Source organism: Monodon monoceros, unplaced genomic scaffold (assembly GCF_005190385.1).
Source record: "Monodon monoceros isolate NGI ecotype Baffin Bay Population unplaced genomic scaffold, NGI_Narwhal_1 Super_Scaffold_9, whole genome shotgun sequence".
Classification (NCBI taxonomy): domain Eukaryota; kingdom Metazoa; phylum Chordata; class Mammalia; order Artiodactyla; family Monodontidae; genus Monodon; species Monodon monoceros.
The window spans coordinates 47419107-47436473 of NW_021703786.1; the positions used below are offsets into that span (position 1 = coordinate 47419107).

Sequence of the window (17367 nt, forward strand, 5' to 3'; positions counted from 1 at the left end):
AAGTTATGTTTGTGAGGTTCATCTCCATTGAATATGTAGCTGTAGTTTGTTCATTATTATTGCTGTAGCATATTCCGTTGTATGAATATTTTAAAATTTATTTATCTATTCTGTTGATGAACACTTGGGTTATTTATTTATTGTATTATAAACTATGCCACCTTAGATATTCTTGCGTCTCCTATGGCACATGTACAATGTAATTGATAAGCAATCATTACATGTGTTTAAATCTTATCTCCCAATTTCTTTCAAAATATAAGAATCATATCTTTTACACTTAATAAAGGCTTTGAGCACACACTAATTTTCTTTAAAACATATGCCTAGGGGGTGGAATTCCTGGGTCTTAGAGTTTACCTAAAAATATGAAAATGTACATAACCCCTGCGTACTCCTATGTGAATTCCAACTTGCTTTTTCAACCACCTCCTTTGCATGGGGAGCTCTATGTGTTTAGATCAGCAACCTGATCCTTTCTGAGTGACCTTGATCTTGAGGGCCTGGCTTCAAGTCCCAGATTATCAATGGCAATAAACATGCCTCTTGCTCACTAGGAGGAGCCCCTTTTGTGGAGGGCATCCGCATCTGCTATCTTTATGGTTCCTGCCTTGTGTTGGTCATCACCAGAGAGAGGGTGCACTGGGCTGTCCTATCCTGGACAAAGGTCTCCATGTTCAGCATGGATCTGCTTATCCAGGAAAGTCATTTAATGGGGGATTGGGGAAGCCACCCTGCTTGCTCTATAAAGGCATACCAGCCATTCGAATATATTAACTGCTTAAAAAACTCAAGTTTGTATATAGGTCCTTCCCTAATGTTAGCAGGGTTTGGGGCAAAAGTACAAACAGATGCAACACGTCTACCTAAATTATTTAAAATTATAAATCACTCCAACTGTTAATCTTAATATATTCTATTCTATCTTGACAAATATGCATCTTTAATGACATGGAAGACCAGGTTCAAATTTAGAATTCCTGGACTCCTCAGGTTTATGCATTTGAATGAGGTGCTGGTGGGAGCCCTGGCCCTGGCCCACCTGCCATCTTTTTCCATCTCTCTCTCCTGCACTAGGGATCTGTGTACACAGAAGCTCAAATGTCCAAGTGATGTGCCCCCTGCCCCAAACACAGCTGCCCCTTAGCCACTTCTAGGGATCCACAGACTCTGCCTTAGAGAAGATGGACCTGGGAAGAGCCCAGCCATTTGGGGAGGGAATTCTGGGGTCACAAGTTCCCAGAACTTGGTCCTGAAGGAGAGACACAGACACCATGTGGGCATGTCCCCTAGAACCTGTGGAAGGAATTTGGACAGAGCTGGGGTAGAGGTGCGCCTCTAATGTATGGTGCCTATGCACAGGTGTAAGGGCGGTATTGTCTGCCTATCTCCCCTCTCCCCTCACGGGTGCAGGAACTGTGTCTGGCAGTATCCCCAGCACCTATCACGGTACCTGGAACTTAAAAGTCACATCCTATATAGGTGCTTAATGGAAAGGACGTCAGACACAGTTCCGCACACTTCACTTCATTTAAACTTTTAATAGCCATTATTGCAGACGAAGGCTGTGAGGTTCAAAGAGGTTAAGTGACTCGCCCAAGGTCACACAGCTACAACAGACAGTGGCTGGATTTGCCAGCCACTACTAGCCTACTCTCTCGCCCTTCTTTTCATTAGTATTCTTTCTTTGCCTCTGTGCTGGGGCGGAGGGCCCGGAGCGGCCCCTGCACAAGGCCGGGCCTTCCCCGCCGCCACTCTCCTTCTCTTCCCTCTCCCCCTCCTTCCCTATTCAGCCTCCCCCTCCTCCACCCCACCCTACCCGCCGCGCTCCCACAGCCCGCTCCGCTCCTCCTTCAGCCTCCCCCTCGCGCCGCGCTCCCCAACCACTCGCGAAGCCCCGCCCCTTCCCTCAGGGGGACGTCACGTGCCGCCCCATCCCCCCGCGCCTGCGCGCTGCTTATTTCCCGCTGTCAGGATGAGGAGGCGGAGGTCGGCGCTCGGGTCCGTCTCTGCCCGCGGCTGTGGCGGCGCCGGCGGCTCCAGCCTTAGCGGTTCCTCCCTGGGCGGCGGCGGCGGCGGCTCGGTCGACGCCTCCTCCGCCAGCTGAGCCTGTGGGAGCCCGGGACGCCGCTTCCCCGCCCATCCCCGCTCCCCGAGGCCGGCCGCCCGGCCATGGCGCAGCCGGGCCCGGCTCCTCAGCCTGACGGTGAGTCGCCCACCATGGCAGGCGCGGCGGGCGCGGCCTGCCCGGCGCCGGCGTCGCGGGGAGACCTTCGGGCGGCGGGAAGGGCGCGCGCAGGCCCCGGGGGTGACCCTGCCGGGCGGAGGCGGGAGCGCGCGGGTTCCGGCGCCGGCTGCGCGCGAGGGCGGTGCGGGGGCCTGGGCGGCCGTCGCTGGGGAGGGGGCGGGAGGTGCTGGCTTTAGCCCTGGCTGGGGTGGGGGTGGAGGGAGGGGCGTGAGGGGGCTGCTGGGGACCAGGCAGAAGCTGGGGAGCGTGGAGAGGGAGCTGCTGTGGGTAGCGGTGGGGCCGGCACGTGGGTTCTGCCCGTGGGGAGGATGGAAATCAGGAACATGTGCTATATTCGTTAAAGAAAAAAAAAATTGCTTAGGTAGTGGTGATGTGCCCTCCCCACGCCCCGCCCCCCATCCATGCCACTGAGCGCTTTGAGCTCAGTTTTGTGGCGTGAAACTGGTTGGGATCAGTAGCTGGATTTAGTAGCGTTCCTTGAGAGGCATCGTGGCTTAATGGTAAGTGCTGGGGCCTGGGCGTCTGCAGGACCTGGAGCCTTCACTAACAAGCACTATGCAGGTTTCTTAGCCTTTTTGAAGTTGAGTATTCTCATGAAAAGAGGTTAATTCGAGCCTTTATATTTTACTTAGAAAGGAGGCAACATGTATTATGTAAACGGGTTAGTATTATTAAGGCGTTTTTTGGAAATAATGAGGAGAATGGTGAAGTAAAGGAAGCGTGTCTTTTATAGCACTTATATCCAAGGAAGGAAAAAGAGCCCCATCCTAATTAGTCCCAGGTGGTTGTCAGTCCTTCATGACCTTCTGGGAAATTGGCTTAAGCTCTGCTTCGGAGATTGACCACGTGGTTCCAGGTTTTACTACCTGGAGTTATGTTTGGAAAGACTGTGTCTGGTCCTTGGCAAGGTACTGCTGTATCTGGGCGAGAGAGTTCTTTCAGGTGTATTTCTGTAATCAGCGTGTGTGCTTAGAATCTTGTGTGAGTGGAATGTCGGGATTTGGTGCTGGGCCCATGGTAGGTGCTTAAAAACCTGCCTTTGCCTAGGATTGTCTCTTAAAATAATCTTTCATGAAGACCTTACTCTCTTTTGTTGCCTTTGAGGAACCTGAAACAACGTTATCAGATTTTAATGCTAGCTGCTTTCTTGGAAGTGTGTTCCAAGGCCTTTTTGCCTCTAGTTTTAGGTTTTGTTAGTTGCCTAAGGAGACATGTCTGGTACCCACATCTGGAGTTGTGTAAGAATCTGGTTGCTGTTTCTGTTTCAGTAGAACAGAAGGGAGGCATTTCTGGTGGACTGTCAGAGGAAACAGGGATGTTTTCAGGCTACATTTTAATCCTCACCTTTTGCATTTGGTGTCAGGGAAGAAAACTTCCCGTTTCCACAAACACCTCTTTGTTTTTGCAGACAGAGGCAGAATAGAGAGAGCCCCAGTGGCTTCTGGTTCTGATCTGGAGTGGTAGGTATGCTTAGCTGGCAGCTGCCTTCTCTTGAGTTGCATGGAAACAAACGTCTAGGACGGCTCAGGTGACATGACAGTCTGGAATCAAAATTCCCTGCCTGTTTCTAGACGTGAAATGGTCTTCCTTGTAAATAGGCAGAAGTGACTAAGCACTTGAAAGAGGCTAGGAAAAATTAGCTTTAGGAAATCTTGTATTCTTAGTACAGGTTTATTCCCTGTTTTTCAAATCCTGTGACCGTGGGATGAGATTTAGTTTGCATAGATTGCAGTGTTTATTTTCAGTTAATGTAGTAAATGAGCAGCCACAGCTACTGTTTACAGAAGGAGAGAGAATTCGGTGTATTTGAACGTTTTGTATCAGTGTCTTCTTAGAAGTTCATCTTGGGGATTTAATTTTTCTCTTTGGCTGAACTTAACATAGATCACTTCTTAACACTTTAGCTTTAAGCATGCTTGAATTTCCTAGCCCTGCTGATATTAAAAAAAAACAAAAACAAAAAAACCAAACAATTGCAGAATTCTTTTGAGTTAAACTGGCAGTAAAAGATAACTTTACTTTTTTGACTTTAATCTAGCTTTTATCCCATTTATTTATTTGGCTGCGCTGCGTGGCTTGTGTGCTCTTAGTTCCCTGACCAGGGATTGAACCCAGGCCCTCGGCAGTTAGAGCGCAGAGTCCTAACCACTGGCCATCCAGGGAATTCCCAGGTATCCCATTTTAGAGGCAGTTTTATTTTACGTTGACATTGTTTTCTTTTCCTTCTTTGACATAGGTTTATTTTTCATGGAGATATCGTAGATTAAGAAAAGAATTCATTTGTGTGTAAATTGACAGGGTAAAATGTAATAATTTTCTTTTAATTCTCTTTAATTTTTTCTTTTGTAAGTTTTTCGAAAACTATTTTTTTGATCATGCATCTTAGTTTACTCGTTTAGAACAAAGGTAACTTTAATAGTCAAAAAAATTTCAGCTTATTATTTCATTTTACCTTGATAATTCAAAGACTATATAGAATGTAAAATTTTAAAAATTTTAATATTTTTAAATCTAAGTTAAACTCTATCTTAGAAGCATTTGCTCTGATTTTACTTCATTTCCTTTTTATTTAAAAACACTGTATTCTAAAATCCTTCCATTAAAAAAGTATGGCTATTAAGAAGTGTGTCTCCTCCCATCTCCCAAAGGAAACCAGTATTAAGTTTTCTATCCTTCTTGACTTTTTTCTATAGTTAACACAGACATGCTACCTTTTCCCCCTGAAATGGACGTGCTTTACATACATAGGTCTGCAACTTGTCTATTTTGCTTATAAGTGTTAGCTATAATTATCATATACTTGTAAATGGTTATGTGGCCATATAATATGCTATAGACACTGCGTGCATTATTTCAGGAAATCTTCTTATCAGTGAGGTGGGTACTATTATAATATTGTTCCTGTTTTATTGATGAGGAAACTGAAGCACAGAGAAGTTGAAAGTGCCTAGAGTTACATAGCTAGAAGTGAGGGGAGCCAGGATTCAAATCCAGGTCACCTGATGCCAGAGCCCTCGATCTGTTTACTAGATCGTGGACTACTTCCCAGTTCAATGTTATAGATCGACCTCATTCTTGTTAAAGAATGTTCTGTCATACGCATGTACCACACATGATTTATTTGCCTATATCTTTATTGATGTTTTAATTTTTTCATTATAAGCAGTTCTGTAATAAATATTCTTGTACATATTTTTCAGGTACTTTTGCTTTTACTTCTGTAAGACTGTGAATTAAAGGGCATGAGCTCTGAGTGAATTAAATTTTAATAACCATTGCTAGCTTACTCTCAAAAAGTATCAATTTACATACCTGCCAATAGTATATGAGAGGGTGGATTTCCTCTACACTTTTACAAACCCTGGATAATGTCAGTTGTTTTAAATTTGTATCTTCTGATAGACAAAAAAAAAAAAAAAAAAAGGTATTCTTCAGTTAACAAATGTTTGTGTGCCTAGTCTAGGCCAAGCCTTATGCTAGGCCCTAGGAAATAAAATGACGAAGAAACCCAAACCCAGTCCCTGTTCCTAGGTAGTGAATCAGAAGGCCGTTAATTAGATAATCCCACAGACAAGTACAAAACTGCTCAACAAATATGAGCGTGTACTACTGGCCAGGCACAATTCTAGATATTTGGAATACATCAGTGGGCAACACAGATAATAAATAACCTTGCCCTAGTGTGGGAGAAACAGATATTAAACAACAAACATAAGCAAAACATAAGGATTGTTAGGTGATAAGTGCTATGGAAAAAAGAAAAAATAGAGCAGGGTAAAAGGAATGGGGATAGGCTGGTTTTAAATAGGGTGGTCAGAGTAGCCTTATTGCATAGATGACATTTGACCAGAGACTTGAAGGTGATAGAAGAGGTAATATGAGGATATCTGGAGGAAGAGTGTTCCAGACATAGGGATCAATTCTTGCAAATGCCTTAGGGAAGGAATGTGTGTGGCATGTTTGAGGGATGGCATGGAGGTCAGTGTGGCTAGAATGAAATTATTGGGGCAGTGGGTGGAAGGAGGTGGGAGAGGAAGGGAGAAGAGAGTAGTAGAATATGAGGTGAAAGGTAATGGGGTGGTGGCAGGTCTTCTGGGCTCTAGAAGCATTGCAAAGATTGGCTTTCACTATGGGGAATCATTAAAAATGTTTTGAGCAGAGGAGTGATGTGATCTGACATAACATTAAAAAAAAAAAAAAAAAAACAAACCACTCTGGTTGGTAGATTGGCAGTAGAGTAAAGGAAGGCAAGGGAGGCATTAATCCAGGAAAAAGATGATGAGGCTGAGACCAGGGTGCATTGGTGGAGGTTATATTTCGAAGGCATGGCCAACAGGATTTGGATTAGGTATGGGATGCAAAAGAGAGAGGTAGTCAAGGATCATTAGGAGGTTTTTGGGCTGAGCAGCTGTGAGAGGTACACAATGCTGTAATTGAGGAATTTGACCCATTTAGTTAGTCCAGGAAAGGTTTCTGAAGAAGTGGTCCTAGAGCTGAGATCCAGTGGATGAGCAGGAGTCCCTTTTTGGAAGAAGCAGGATGAGTAAGATGACTGAAGAAAGGTCAGTGTGCCTGGGTAGAGATGATGAGAGGGTCAAATAGGTATAGGCTGGCCTGAGTGGGCTTTAGTGTTAGAGCTCTAAGGGAAGCCACTCAACGGTTTTAATCAAGTAGGTAAAATGATGGCTTTTTAATTTGTACTTCCCTGATAATTATATATATTTATTTTTTCTTTTGTTGTGCAGAAAGCTTTAATTTTTATGTAGACCTGATCACTTTTTAAAAAAATATTTATTTTTATTTGGTTGTTCCAGGTCTTAGTTGTGGCATGTGGGCTCCTTAGTTGCAGCTCGTGGGCTCCTTAGTTGTGGCATGCATGTGGGATCTAGTTCCTCGGCCAGGGATTGAACCCGGGCCCCCTGCATTGGGAGCATGGAGTCTTAACGACTGCGCCACCAGGGAAGTCCTTTGACCATTTTAAAAAATTAATGGTTTCTGGGTTTCTTAGGAAGACCTCTTTTTATTAAAAAAACAAAAAACAACCAAAAAAAACCCAGCAACAATGAAAACATCTCATTTTCACCACTTTCATAGTTTCATATATTTAGTACTTTAGACCATCTGGAATTTATTTTTAAATTTAACAGGTAAAGTTTAATATAAAGAATTATTAACTAAACAGGAGATTACCTAAGGGAAAAAAAAAACCCCTAAAGAATACAGGAATAGTAGATACAGGGAGCAGCTACTGCTTCAAGGCTAAGGCAGAGCACCTAGGGAAGGAACAGATCTTCAAGAGGCTGCTCCCAGAACTGAAATCCAGACTTTGTTGGAGAGGGTACAGCTGTGGCCCTCTGAAGGGCAGTGATCATTGAGGGACCACGTCTGTAGAACTTCCTGGAAAGCTGCTTTCTGGCTTGCTGGGGGAAGCTGCCTGCATCTGGAATTTATTTTTGATGTGATATAGTGTTCTAACTTTATTTTTCTTCCAAGTGGATAAAGCCAATTTTTTTTAAAAAAATATTTATTTTATTTATTTATTTTTGGCCGTGTTGGGTCTTCGTTGCTGCGCACGGGCTTTCTCTGGTTGAGGCGAGTGGGGGCTACTCTTCGTTGCGGTGCGCGGGCTTCTCATTGCGGTGGCTTCTCGTTGTGGAAAACGGGCTCTAGGCACTCCGGCTTCAGTAGTTGTGGCTCGCGGGCTCTAGAGCGCAGGCTCCGTAGTTGTGGTGCATGGGCTTAGTTGCTCCGCGGCATGTGGGATCTTCCTGGATCAGAGCTCGAACCCGTGTCCCCTGCATTGGCAGGTGGATTCTTAGCCACTGTGCCACCAGGGAAGCCCAAGCCAATTGTTTTAATACCATTTATTCAATAATCCATATATTTGGGTTGTTTATTATTACTTGATAAATCTCCCAACTACTAAACTTGATCAGAAACACAAAAGCCCTGAGCTTACCCCACAGTCTGACTAACACAGTCTCACTAACACAGACCAACACAGTCTGTCCCAGCACACAGTAGCCTGGGATTGTGTAATAATCCTTTAATTTGTATGTCTTACCTGACTACCTGTGGATGGAACTGCCTTTGACTCTTAAGGGCTCTGATTTCTAAAATATCTTGAGTACATCATATACTAGGTTTTTATTCAGTGAAATTTCATGTGCTCTTTTTGTATAATCAGTCATTACATTGAGTTTAGTCTTCATAGGAATATTTAGTAAACAATTCTGTTTATTTTTGTGTAGGACAGCTGTGCCAGGTAATGCGGAAGGGCTGTGGAAATGAACGAGATACAGTTCTGATTTCAGGAATTTTATGATCTAGTGGAGGGAATGGGCCTTAGGCACACTAATGTGAAATGAGCAGGTGCCTAGTGATAGTAGATAGTTCTCTGTTGGATCACAGGGGAAACTTACTACAAGTAGAACAGGGAGAGCTATGAAGGAAGGTGCCTTTGTTCAGTTTTCTCATTAGATACTTGAATCTCTTCCAAGTGGTAGACTAATTTCTGTTTGAATGCCTCTGGAGAGAGAAGGAACTCACGACATCCTAGTTTTGACTAGTTCTAATGTTTTGGTTATCCTTTAATTAAGTGGAAATTTGCCTCACCATTACTTTTACTCACTGCAGATGTATTTAACCTATAGAGAGTAGTAGATATAGAGACATATCCCTGAAAAGAATCTTAAAGACTAGAGAGATTTTAGAGATCTCTAAAATTTTAGAGATGATCATTTTAGAGATCAGGAAATTAAGGACTAAAGAAGCAGAAGTGACGTGCCTTGTAGCAGAGCTAAAAGTAGAATTTAGTAGAAGAGTGGGGTTGTCACCTGTCTTCTGGTTGCTGCTTCTGTTTATGTAGAATGAACTTTCTCTAGCTGCGTCATTATGACATTGCTAAAAAGGAATTATAGAATGGATGTAACTTGATTACAGTCAGAACGCATGAGACTTTTTCTTTTTTTTAAATATTTATTTACTTATTTGGCTGCGCTGGGTGTTCGTTGCGGCACGTGGGATCTTGGTTGCCGCATGCGGGATTTTTTAGTTGTGGTATGTGGGCTCTTACTTGTGGCATGCGGGATCCGATTCCATGACCAGTGATCGAACCCGGGCCCCCTGCATTGGGAGCCTGGAGTCTTAACCACTGGACCACCAGGGAGGTCCTGAGACTTCCTTGATAATTATTTATTTTTCAATAATTGTAGATGCTGGAGGAACTGCCCCTGAGAAGGGAGAACCTGAAGTTATCAAGGAGAAAATAAATATGGACTAGATCTCTGAGGAATTAAGAGCAGATAAGACGCATCAAGAGCTTGAGTGTCAGGAGGAGAGACAGGGATCTCATCCTCCAAAACAGAAGGGAAAAAGGAAAGGATGTGTGAGAAAGAAAGGTAGAGAAAGCTCTTGAGGTAGAAGAGAAACTGACTAAATATAAGTGTAGTCTCCATTCTTTTATTCATTTATTCAACATATATGATTTGAGTATGAACTACGAACAGGGTAGACAAGGTGCCTGTCCTCATGGAAGTTGTTGTTTTGCAACCTTTATTACAGATGAGATTGTTTATACTTGGCTGGGTTCCTCATCTTAAGCACAGAACACAGAAAATAATTTGTATATGTTCCCAGTTATCCTAAAGGTGATATAACCAGTACCATTTTAGATGCACAGGAGAGAAGTTAATTCATTATGTACATTGAATACCTTGGGCATTAGGATTTAACTCTGTCATGGAACCTGGGTTGAGAAAGGCTGTTAGAATAATAAGTACAGGGTATGATTGGGTCCTTATTGTGGGAAGTCCAATGGGGTGGGGGTGGGGGAACCATGATGTGGGTTACTATTCCATTGGTTAAGTGTATGAAAAATCAATACAAACTTGATAGTTACCATTTAGTCCCAAATTGATGTCTACTTGATTGCTTTCTCTAAGCTCCTGCTATATTTATTATTTATAAGTAAACTGCTGCTGCCCACCTGGCCTCCCCCCTCCGCCATCTAGATCTTATATTCCCAGCTTTCTTAGCTACTATGGAATAGAGTCTGCCTGACACTACTTCTGTCTTTCATTTTATTGTGAACCTAGTAAGCCTCAGTAGACAGTTACAGAAGGGCCATTAACAGGTTAGATCCATCTCTATTGCAAAAATTTGTTCTGCATTTACTCCTGACAGATGAAATCCAGTCTTCCTAGAACATGGCCACTTTTTGTGGTAACTGTATTAGTAAATTCTTAACTTTGTTGGGCTGAAATCACTTCCCTACAACTTCTACACCATGGTTCTGGCCTCGTGAATGAGTCAAAATTAGTCTATTTTCTCTTCCACACAAAGGGTCTTCAGATATTTAAAGAGCTTGCTTCCATCTTGGCAGTTCCTCATGTGAGGGTTCTGTACCCTCTCCATTCTTTGCAGCTTCTTTTGCTTGGCTAGCCAGATGTTCTAATACCATGTAGTTTGCTAGTGCTCTTCCTAAAATGGTGTCCCTAATATTAGTGGAATATTCCAGACATGGAATCTATGTGACTCGTGCAACAAACAGCAAAGATGTTCTTTTTTGATCAAAACTCTCAACTCTTTTTGATGTATGCTAACGTTCCCTCAAATTTGTTTTATTTCTCTGTATCATATGAGTTCATAATAAAATGGAAGCTGTGATTTATTGAGGTGTTCTATGCCTTGCACTGTGTTGTGTATTTTTTTAAATTAGAGTAGTTTTATTTTCATAGCAAAATTGAACAGAAAGTACAGAGAGTTTCCTTATACCCCCTCCCTGTCAGACTCCCCGAACATCAACATTCCACACCAGTGTGGTACATTTTTAAACAATCGATGAACCTGCACCTCATTATCGTCCAAAGTCCATCACTTACATTAGTGTTCACTCTTGGTGTTGTACCTTCTGTGGGTTTGGACAAACATGCAATGCATCTATCCATTGACCATTGTAATATATAGAACAGTTTCACTGCCTTAGAAATGCCGTGTTCTACCTCCTCATCCCTCTTTTCCCCTGAATGCTTGGTAAACACTGATCTTTTTACTGTCTCCATGGTTTCTCCCTTTTCCAGAATGTTATATAGTTGGAATCATACAGTTATGTAGCCTTTTTCATATTGGCTTCTTTTACTTAGTAATATACATTTAAGGTTTCTTCATGTCTTTTTGTGGCTTGGTAGCCCATTTCTTTTTTTAGCACTGATTAATATTTCATTGTCTAGATGTACCAGTTATTCAGTTATTGAAGGACCTCATGATTGCTTCCAAGTTTTAGCAGTTATGAGTAAATTACTATAATGCAGATTTCTGTGTGGATCTAAGTTTTCCACTCATTTGGCTAAATATTAAGGAGTGTGATTGCTGGATTATATGGTAAGAGTATGTTGAAGTGGCTGTACCATTTTGCATTCCCACCAGCCACAAATGAGCATTCCTGTTGTTCCACTTTTTCCAGCATTTGGCAAGTGTCTGTGTTTTGGATTTTAGCCATTATAGTAGATGTGTAGTGGTATCTCATTGTTTTAATTTGCAGTTCCCTAAAGACAGATGATGTTGAGGTTATTCACTATCTGTATATCTTCTTTTGTGAGGTGTCTGTTCAGAATTTTTGCTTAACTTTTAATGAGGTTGTTAATTTTCTTATTGTTTAGTTTTAAGAGTGCATTGTATATTTTGGATAACTGGACTTTATCAGATATGTCTTTTGCAAGTATTTTCTCCAAATCTGTGGCTTGTCTTTGCCCTTGACAGTGTTTTTCACAAACAGAAGTTTTAAATTTAATGAAATCCAACTTATAATTATTTCTTTCATAGATCATGCCTTTGGTTGCAGTATCTGAAAAGTCATTGCCATAACCCAAGGTCATCTAGATTTTCTACTATGTTTCACTTTAGGAGTTTCATAGTTTTGCATTTTACATTTAGGTCTGTGACTCATTTTGAGTTATTTTTTTTGTAAAGGGTGTAAAGTCTGTAGCTAGATTTTTTTCTTTCATTTTTGCATGTGGATATCCAGTTGTTCCAGCACCATCATTTGTTGAAAAGACTGTCCTTTCTCCATTGTATTGCCTGACCTTCTTTGTCACAGATCAGTCTGCTATATTCGTGGATCTATTCCTAGGCTCACCGTTCTGTTCCATTTATATATTTGTGTATTCTTTCATGGATGTGATTTTAAATTTCTAAATTAAAAGATTTTTTTGTGTCAAAAATAACAAATGTTTGTTAAAAATTTATAAATGTATAATATGAAGGGAAAAGTCCATATAAGCTCATAAGCTCACCCCTCAGAGATAAACACTGATAAGGGTCTGGTAGATATTTTTCTGGTTTTTTAAAAAGAAATGTGTATTCTGATGATTTAAAAGTGGAATCCTGCTATATACGCTCTTCTCAACCTTCCTTTTTCTTTACTTTGTTTTTGATATAGATAATGTCATCATTTTTGAAATAGATCATTTTTGTGGCTGCATAATACAGATACACTATAATTTTTTAAAGTAAGTCCCCATTGATGAATATTTGTGCTGTTATTATAAAACTTCAGCTAATATCCTTGTACCTGTCTTCACAGGCTCATGTGAGTGTTTTTGTGTTATAAGTTCCTTGAACCAAAATTACTGAGTCAAAGAATATGAACGTTTAAAAATTTAATGGCAGGACTTCTCTGGTGGTCCAGTGGCTAAGACTCCACTCTCCCAATGTAGGGGGTCTGGCTTCGATCCCTGCTCAGGGAACTAGATCCTGCATGCATGCCTCAACCAAGAGTCCAAATGCCATAACTAAAGATCTCGTGTGCTGCAACTAAGACCCGGCGCAGCCAAAATAAATAAGTAAACATTTAAAAATTTAATGGCAAATGTCAAATTCTTTTTCAGGAAGGTTGGACAATTTACAGGCTTACCATCAGGGTATAAGAGAACTTATAGCTCCTTGATTTAAGAAATTATTTGCATATGGGGAAGTTGACCTCTTTATCATGTGTGTAGCAGAAATTTCCCCCGTTTTGTTTTTTAATTTTGAGATGTTTTGGCATATGGGTTTTATCAGTTTTTTCCTTAATGGCTTCTAGGTTTCCTTCTACCTCTTTGTCTATGTTACCTTCTAGTATTTACTTGTAAATGTTTGATCACTTTGGAATTTATTTTGATGTAAAGGCTGAGATAGGAATCTAGCTTTTACTACTGTTTATTTTCAAATGGCTAGCCAGGTACTATTGCACCATGTAGTGATTAATCCATTTTTCTCAACTGATTTTGAAATGCCACCATTTATTATATGCTAAATATCCAGGAATACCTGAGTCCGTTTCTGAAGAGTATTGTGTTTGATTGATTTATCTGTTCTGGTGTTATACCCATAGTTAAAATGACTTTTTTCCCTACTTTCTAATGTTTTAGTATTTTAAAGAGCCAGGAACCCTTCATTATTTATTTTCTAGAATTTTCCTGAACTATTCTTAGGTATTTACTCATTCAGATAAAATTTGGAATGATCACATTAAGTCTGCCCACCATGCTCCCCTCTACTGCCCCCTTCCCCCCCAAAAAAAAAGACCTTAAAAAAACCCTCATTGATTTAGTTATAAACTAAGGAGAAAGGTGTATCTTTAACAAGCATCTTTAGAGTGCCATAAAGCACTTTAAGTGCATTAATTATTTAATCCTCTGAATTCTTTAAGGTTGGTATTATCCCTATTTCACAATGAGGAAATGAAAGTTTAGTAAATTGCTCAGGATCCAGGTTCCCATGACTATTTAAATTCCACCCACTATCTCTCAGGTTAGTTTTATTTAAGTAAACTCTCAGATCATTAAAAAAGGGGCAAAGTTAAAACAAAAACCCAAGTTGTGTGTGTGTGTGTGCTTTTTAAACCATAAAGTACAAAGAAAGTATAAAGAAAACTGGACTTATAATTCTGTCCTTTGGAATATTTTGTCATTTTAGTGTATTTCTGGCCATGTTTTATATCAACAAATAAAATTTTTAACCAGTTGATCGTATTGCACATGTGGTTTTGTATTCTGCTATTTTTATTTTAATTATGATGTAAAATATTTCTGTGTTGTAAGCTTTTCAAAAAACGTTGGTTTTAAAAGGTTAATTTATCATATATTTGTTATACATTAAGTTATAAAAATAACTTAATTATTTTCCTATTACTGCCTATTTGATTATTTGTAAGATCTTGCTATTAGTAAATAATTCTACAGGAGACATCTTTGGACATTAGTCTTTGATGTCATCTTTGATTATTTCCCAGAGAGTTCTGGATCAAAAAATATGAGGTTTTGATATATTTATATATTGCTAAATTGCTTTCCAGATATCTCGTTCTAGTTTACATTTCTACCATTAGTGCTGATGTCTTTTAGCGTCACCTCACCCTTGTTAACATTAAGTATAGACTTAATTATTACCAGTAGCATAGGCAAAGTGGTATCTTATTGCTGTTTTAAGTTTCTAAATGCAGCCTATAACAGCAATAAGATACCATTTTGGTGGGTGTGATTAGGCTTTAAAAAATGTATTGACCATTTGTTTTCTTTGTGCATTGCCTCTTCATGTCCTTTGCCATTTTCTTATTAATTTATAAATATCTTTATTTCATGGACATTGGCCTTTGTCTTTTATTTGTTACAGATATTGTCCAAGTTTATTCTTTCTCTTATTGTTAATGCATGGTATAGAGAAGCCTAAGAATTCTTTTGAACAAACTTGATAATGCTTTGATACCTTCAAAGACCTGCTTTATCTCAGTATCAATTAGATATCCACTTATACTTTCTTCGTTTTTTGTTTTTTTCTGAAATTGTTGGCCTTTTTTTTTTTTCAATATCATTTGAATTTTTAAGTTGTTTCTGTATGAGCTGTTTGTCAGGTTAGGACTTCCACATCTTTTATTAAGTCATTCATTTTCTGTAAGCAGTTATTTTATAATTTTAGATAAAATTAATACTACCTATTGTAAACAATTTAGAAAATGCAGAAAAGCCTAAAAAAATTACCCAAAGATAATATCCATTCACTTATTGATATGTTATCTTTCCAGGGTTTTTATATGTATATTATTTATTTTTTATTTTTTGGGTTGCATTGGGTCTTAGCTGCAGTATGCGGGATCTTCGTTGAGGTATGCGGGATCTTTCGTTGCAGCATGCAGGCTTCTCTAGTTGTGGCGTGTGGGTTTTCTCTTCTCTAGTTGTGCGTGGCCTCCAGAGCATGTGGGCTCTGTAGTTTGTGGCACGTAGGCTCTCTAGCGAAGGTGTGTGAGCTCAGTAGTTGTGGCACATGAGCTTAGTTGCCCCACGGTGTGTGGGATCCTAGCTCCCCGACCAGGGATTGAACTCACGTCCGTCCCCTGCATTGGAAGGTGGATTCTTTACCACTGGGCCACCAGGGAAGTCACTATATGTATATTAAAATATATGAAAAAAACCCTTTTAAAAGTTCAATGAAAATTCTAATATTTTTATAGGGTGTTGTTTCCGCTTAAATTAAGTAATGTTATTGTTAATGACTGCATAGTAATCCATTGTATGGATTCCATAACATGATTAACTAGGTCTCTCTTGGTATATATTTAAATTTTTTTCCCATTGCAGTTAACACTGTAGTAAACATCCTGCTACATATATCTCTAAATATTTATGCAAATACTTATCTTAATAACCTTTGAAACAACTAATAAGGATTTATGTACATTTAAATTTTGATACTTCTGATATATATACATTTTGATGTATTCTTTTGTATCAGGAATACCTCTCATAGCAATTGGAAATCCAATCCCTAGTGGCTTAAACAAGTAAAGGGTTTTTTTGTGTGTAACAAGTTTAGAAGTAAAGCATTCCAAGGTTGGTTCAGTTGTTCAAGGATGTCCAAGTTCCTTCTATTTTTTTTCTTTCTTTTTAAAAAATATTTATTTGGCTGCGCTGGGTCTTAGTTGCAGCATGCGGGATCTTTAGTTGTGGCACACGGGATCTTTAGTTGTGGCATGCGGATCTAGTTCCCTGACCAGGGCTCAAACCTGGGTGCCCTGCATTGGGAGCACAGAGTCTTAACTGCTGGATCACCAGGGAAGTCCTCCTTCTATTTTCTGTTTTCCTCCAGTGTGAGCCTGTTTGCTCACATCTTTATTATTTTTTACTTGCAGATTCACTTCTGATTTCATCTTGGGAGTATTTATTCCTTTAAATCTTTTAGTGTTTTTCTTTTTTCTTTTAGTATTTTCTTCTCTTTGTTGGGTTTTCTGTTTTAGGCACATGGATCATCCATATATTGGGCATTCTTTGTTTCTCATAGCTGTTTTCTTTTTCATTGCTTTACTTTTTTTCCTTTTCTTTGTAATTCATTGAGATTATTTCAGGTCTTTTTGATCTCTAACAGAATTGATTAATGGATTTCCTAATGTTGGGACAGATTTTGTATACCTGAGGTAAACTCAGCTTGTTTGTGATGGATTGTTCTAGTATGTATCTAGATTAGGTTTGCTAATGTTTTAACTTTTTTTTTTTGCAAAATTACATTCATAACTGAGATTGGCCTATAGTTTTACATTTTGGTACTACCTTGGGTTTTGGTGCCTTGATTATACTAGTCTAGTAAAATAAATTCGGAAACATTCCATCTTTTATTATGCTGAAGACAGTTTAAATAGCATAGGATATATTTATTCCTTGTAGATTTGATAGAATTTGTTACGGTCTCTTTCGAAAAGGTTTTATCTTGAAACTTGTATAGATTCCTCATAATTTGGGGGGTCATTTTTCTGTTGTTAGACATTTGCTTGTTTCTGACGTTTTGGAATTCTGATGCTTTAAAGAAGTCAACATTCTTGCAATTAAATCTTTTTTTTTTTTTTTTTTGGCTGTGTTGGGTCTTCGTTGCTGCACGTGGGCTTTCTCTAGTTGCGGTGAGCAGGGGCTACTCTTTCATTGAGGTGCACAGGTTTCTCATTTGTGGTGCTTTCTCTTGTTGCGGAGCATGGGCTCTGGGGGTGTGAGGTTCAGTAGTTGCAGCACGTGGGCTCAGTAGTTGTGGCATGTGGGCTTAGTTGCTCTGTGGCATGTGGGATCTTCCTGGACCAGGGATCAATCCTGTGTCCCCTG

General features: G+C 39.9%; 1 protein-coding gene across 1 annotated transcript in view; it reads left to right on the forward strand.

Annotated features, from left to right (window-relative positions):
* The first annotated feature begins 1957 nt into the window (after positions 1-1957).
* The window catches only part of RABEP1 (rabaptin, RAB GTPase binding effector protein 1), a 97123-nt gene continuing 81713 nt past the window's right edge, over positions 1958-17367 (forward strand). Inside the window, exon 1 of the mRNA XM_029213256.1 lies at positions 1958-2206. Coding sequence (XP_029069089.1) covers positions 2173-2206 — 34 coding nt within the window. The 5' untranslated portion in view covers positions 1958-2172. The remainder of the gene's footprint in view (positions 2207-17367) is intronic.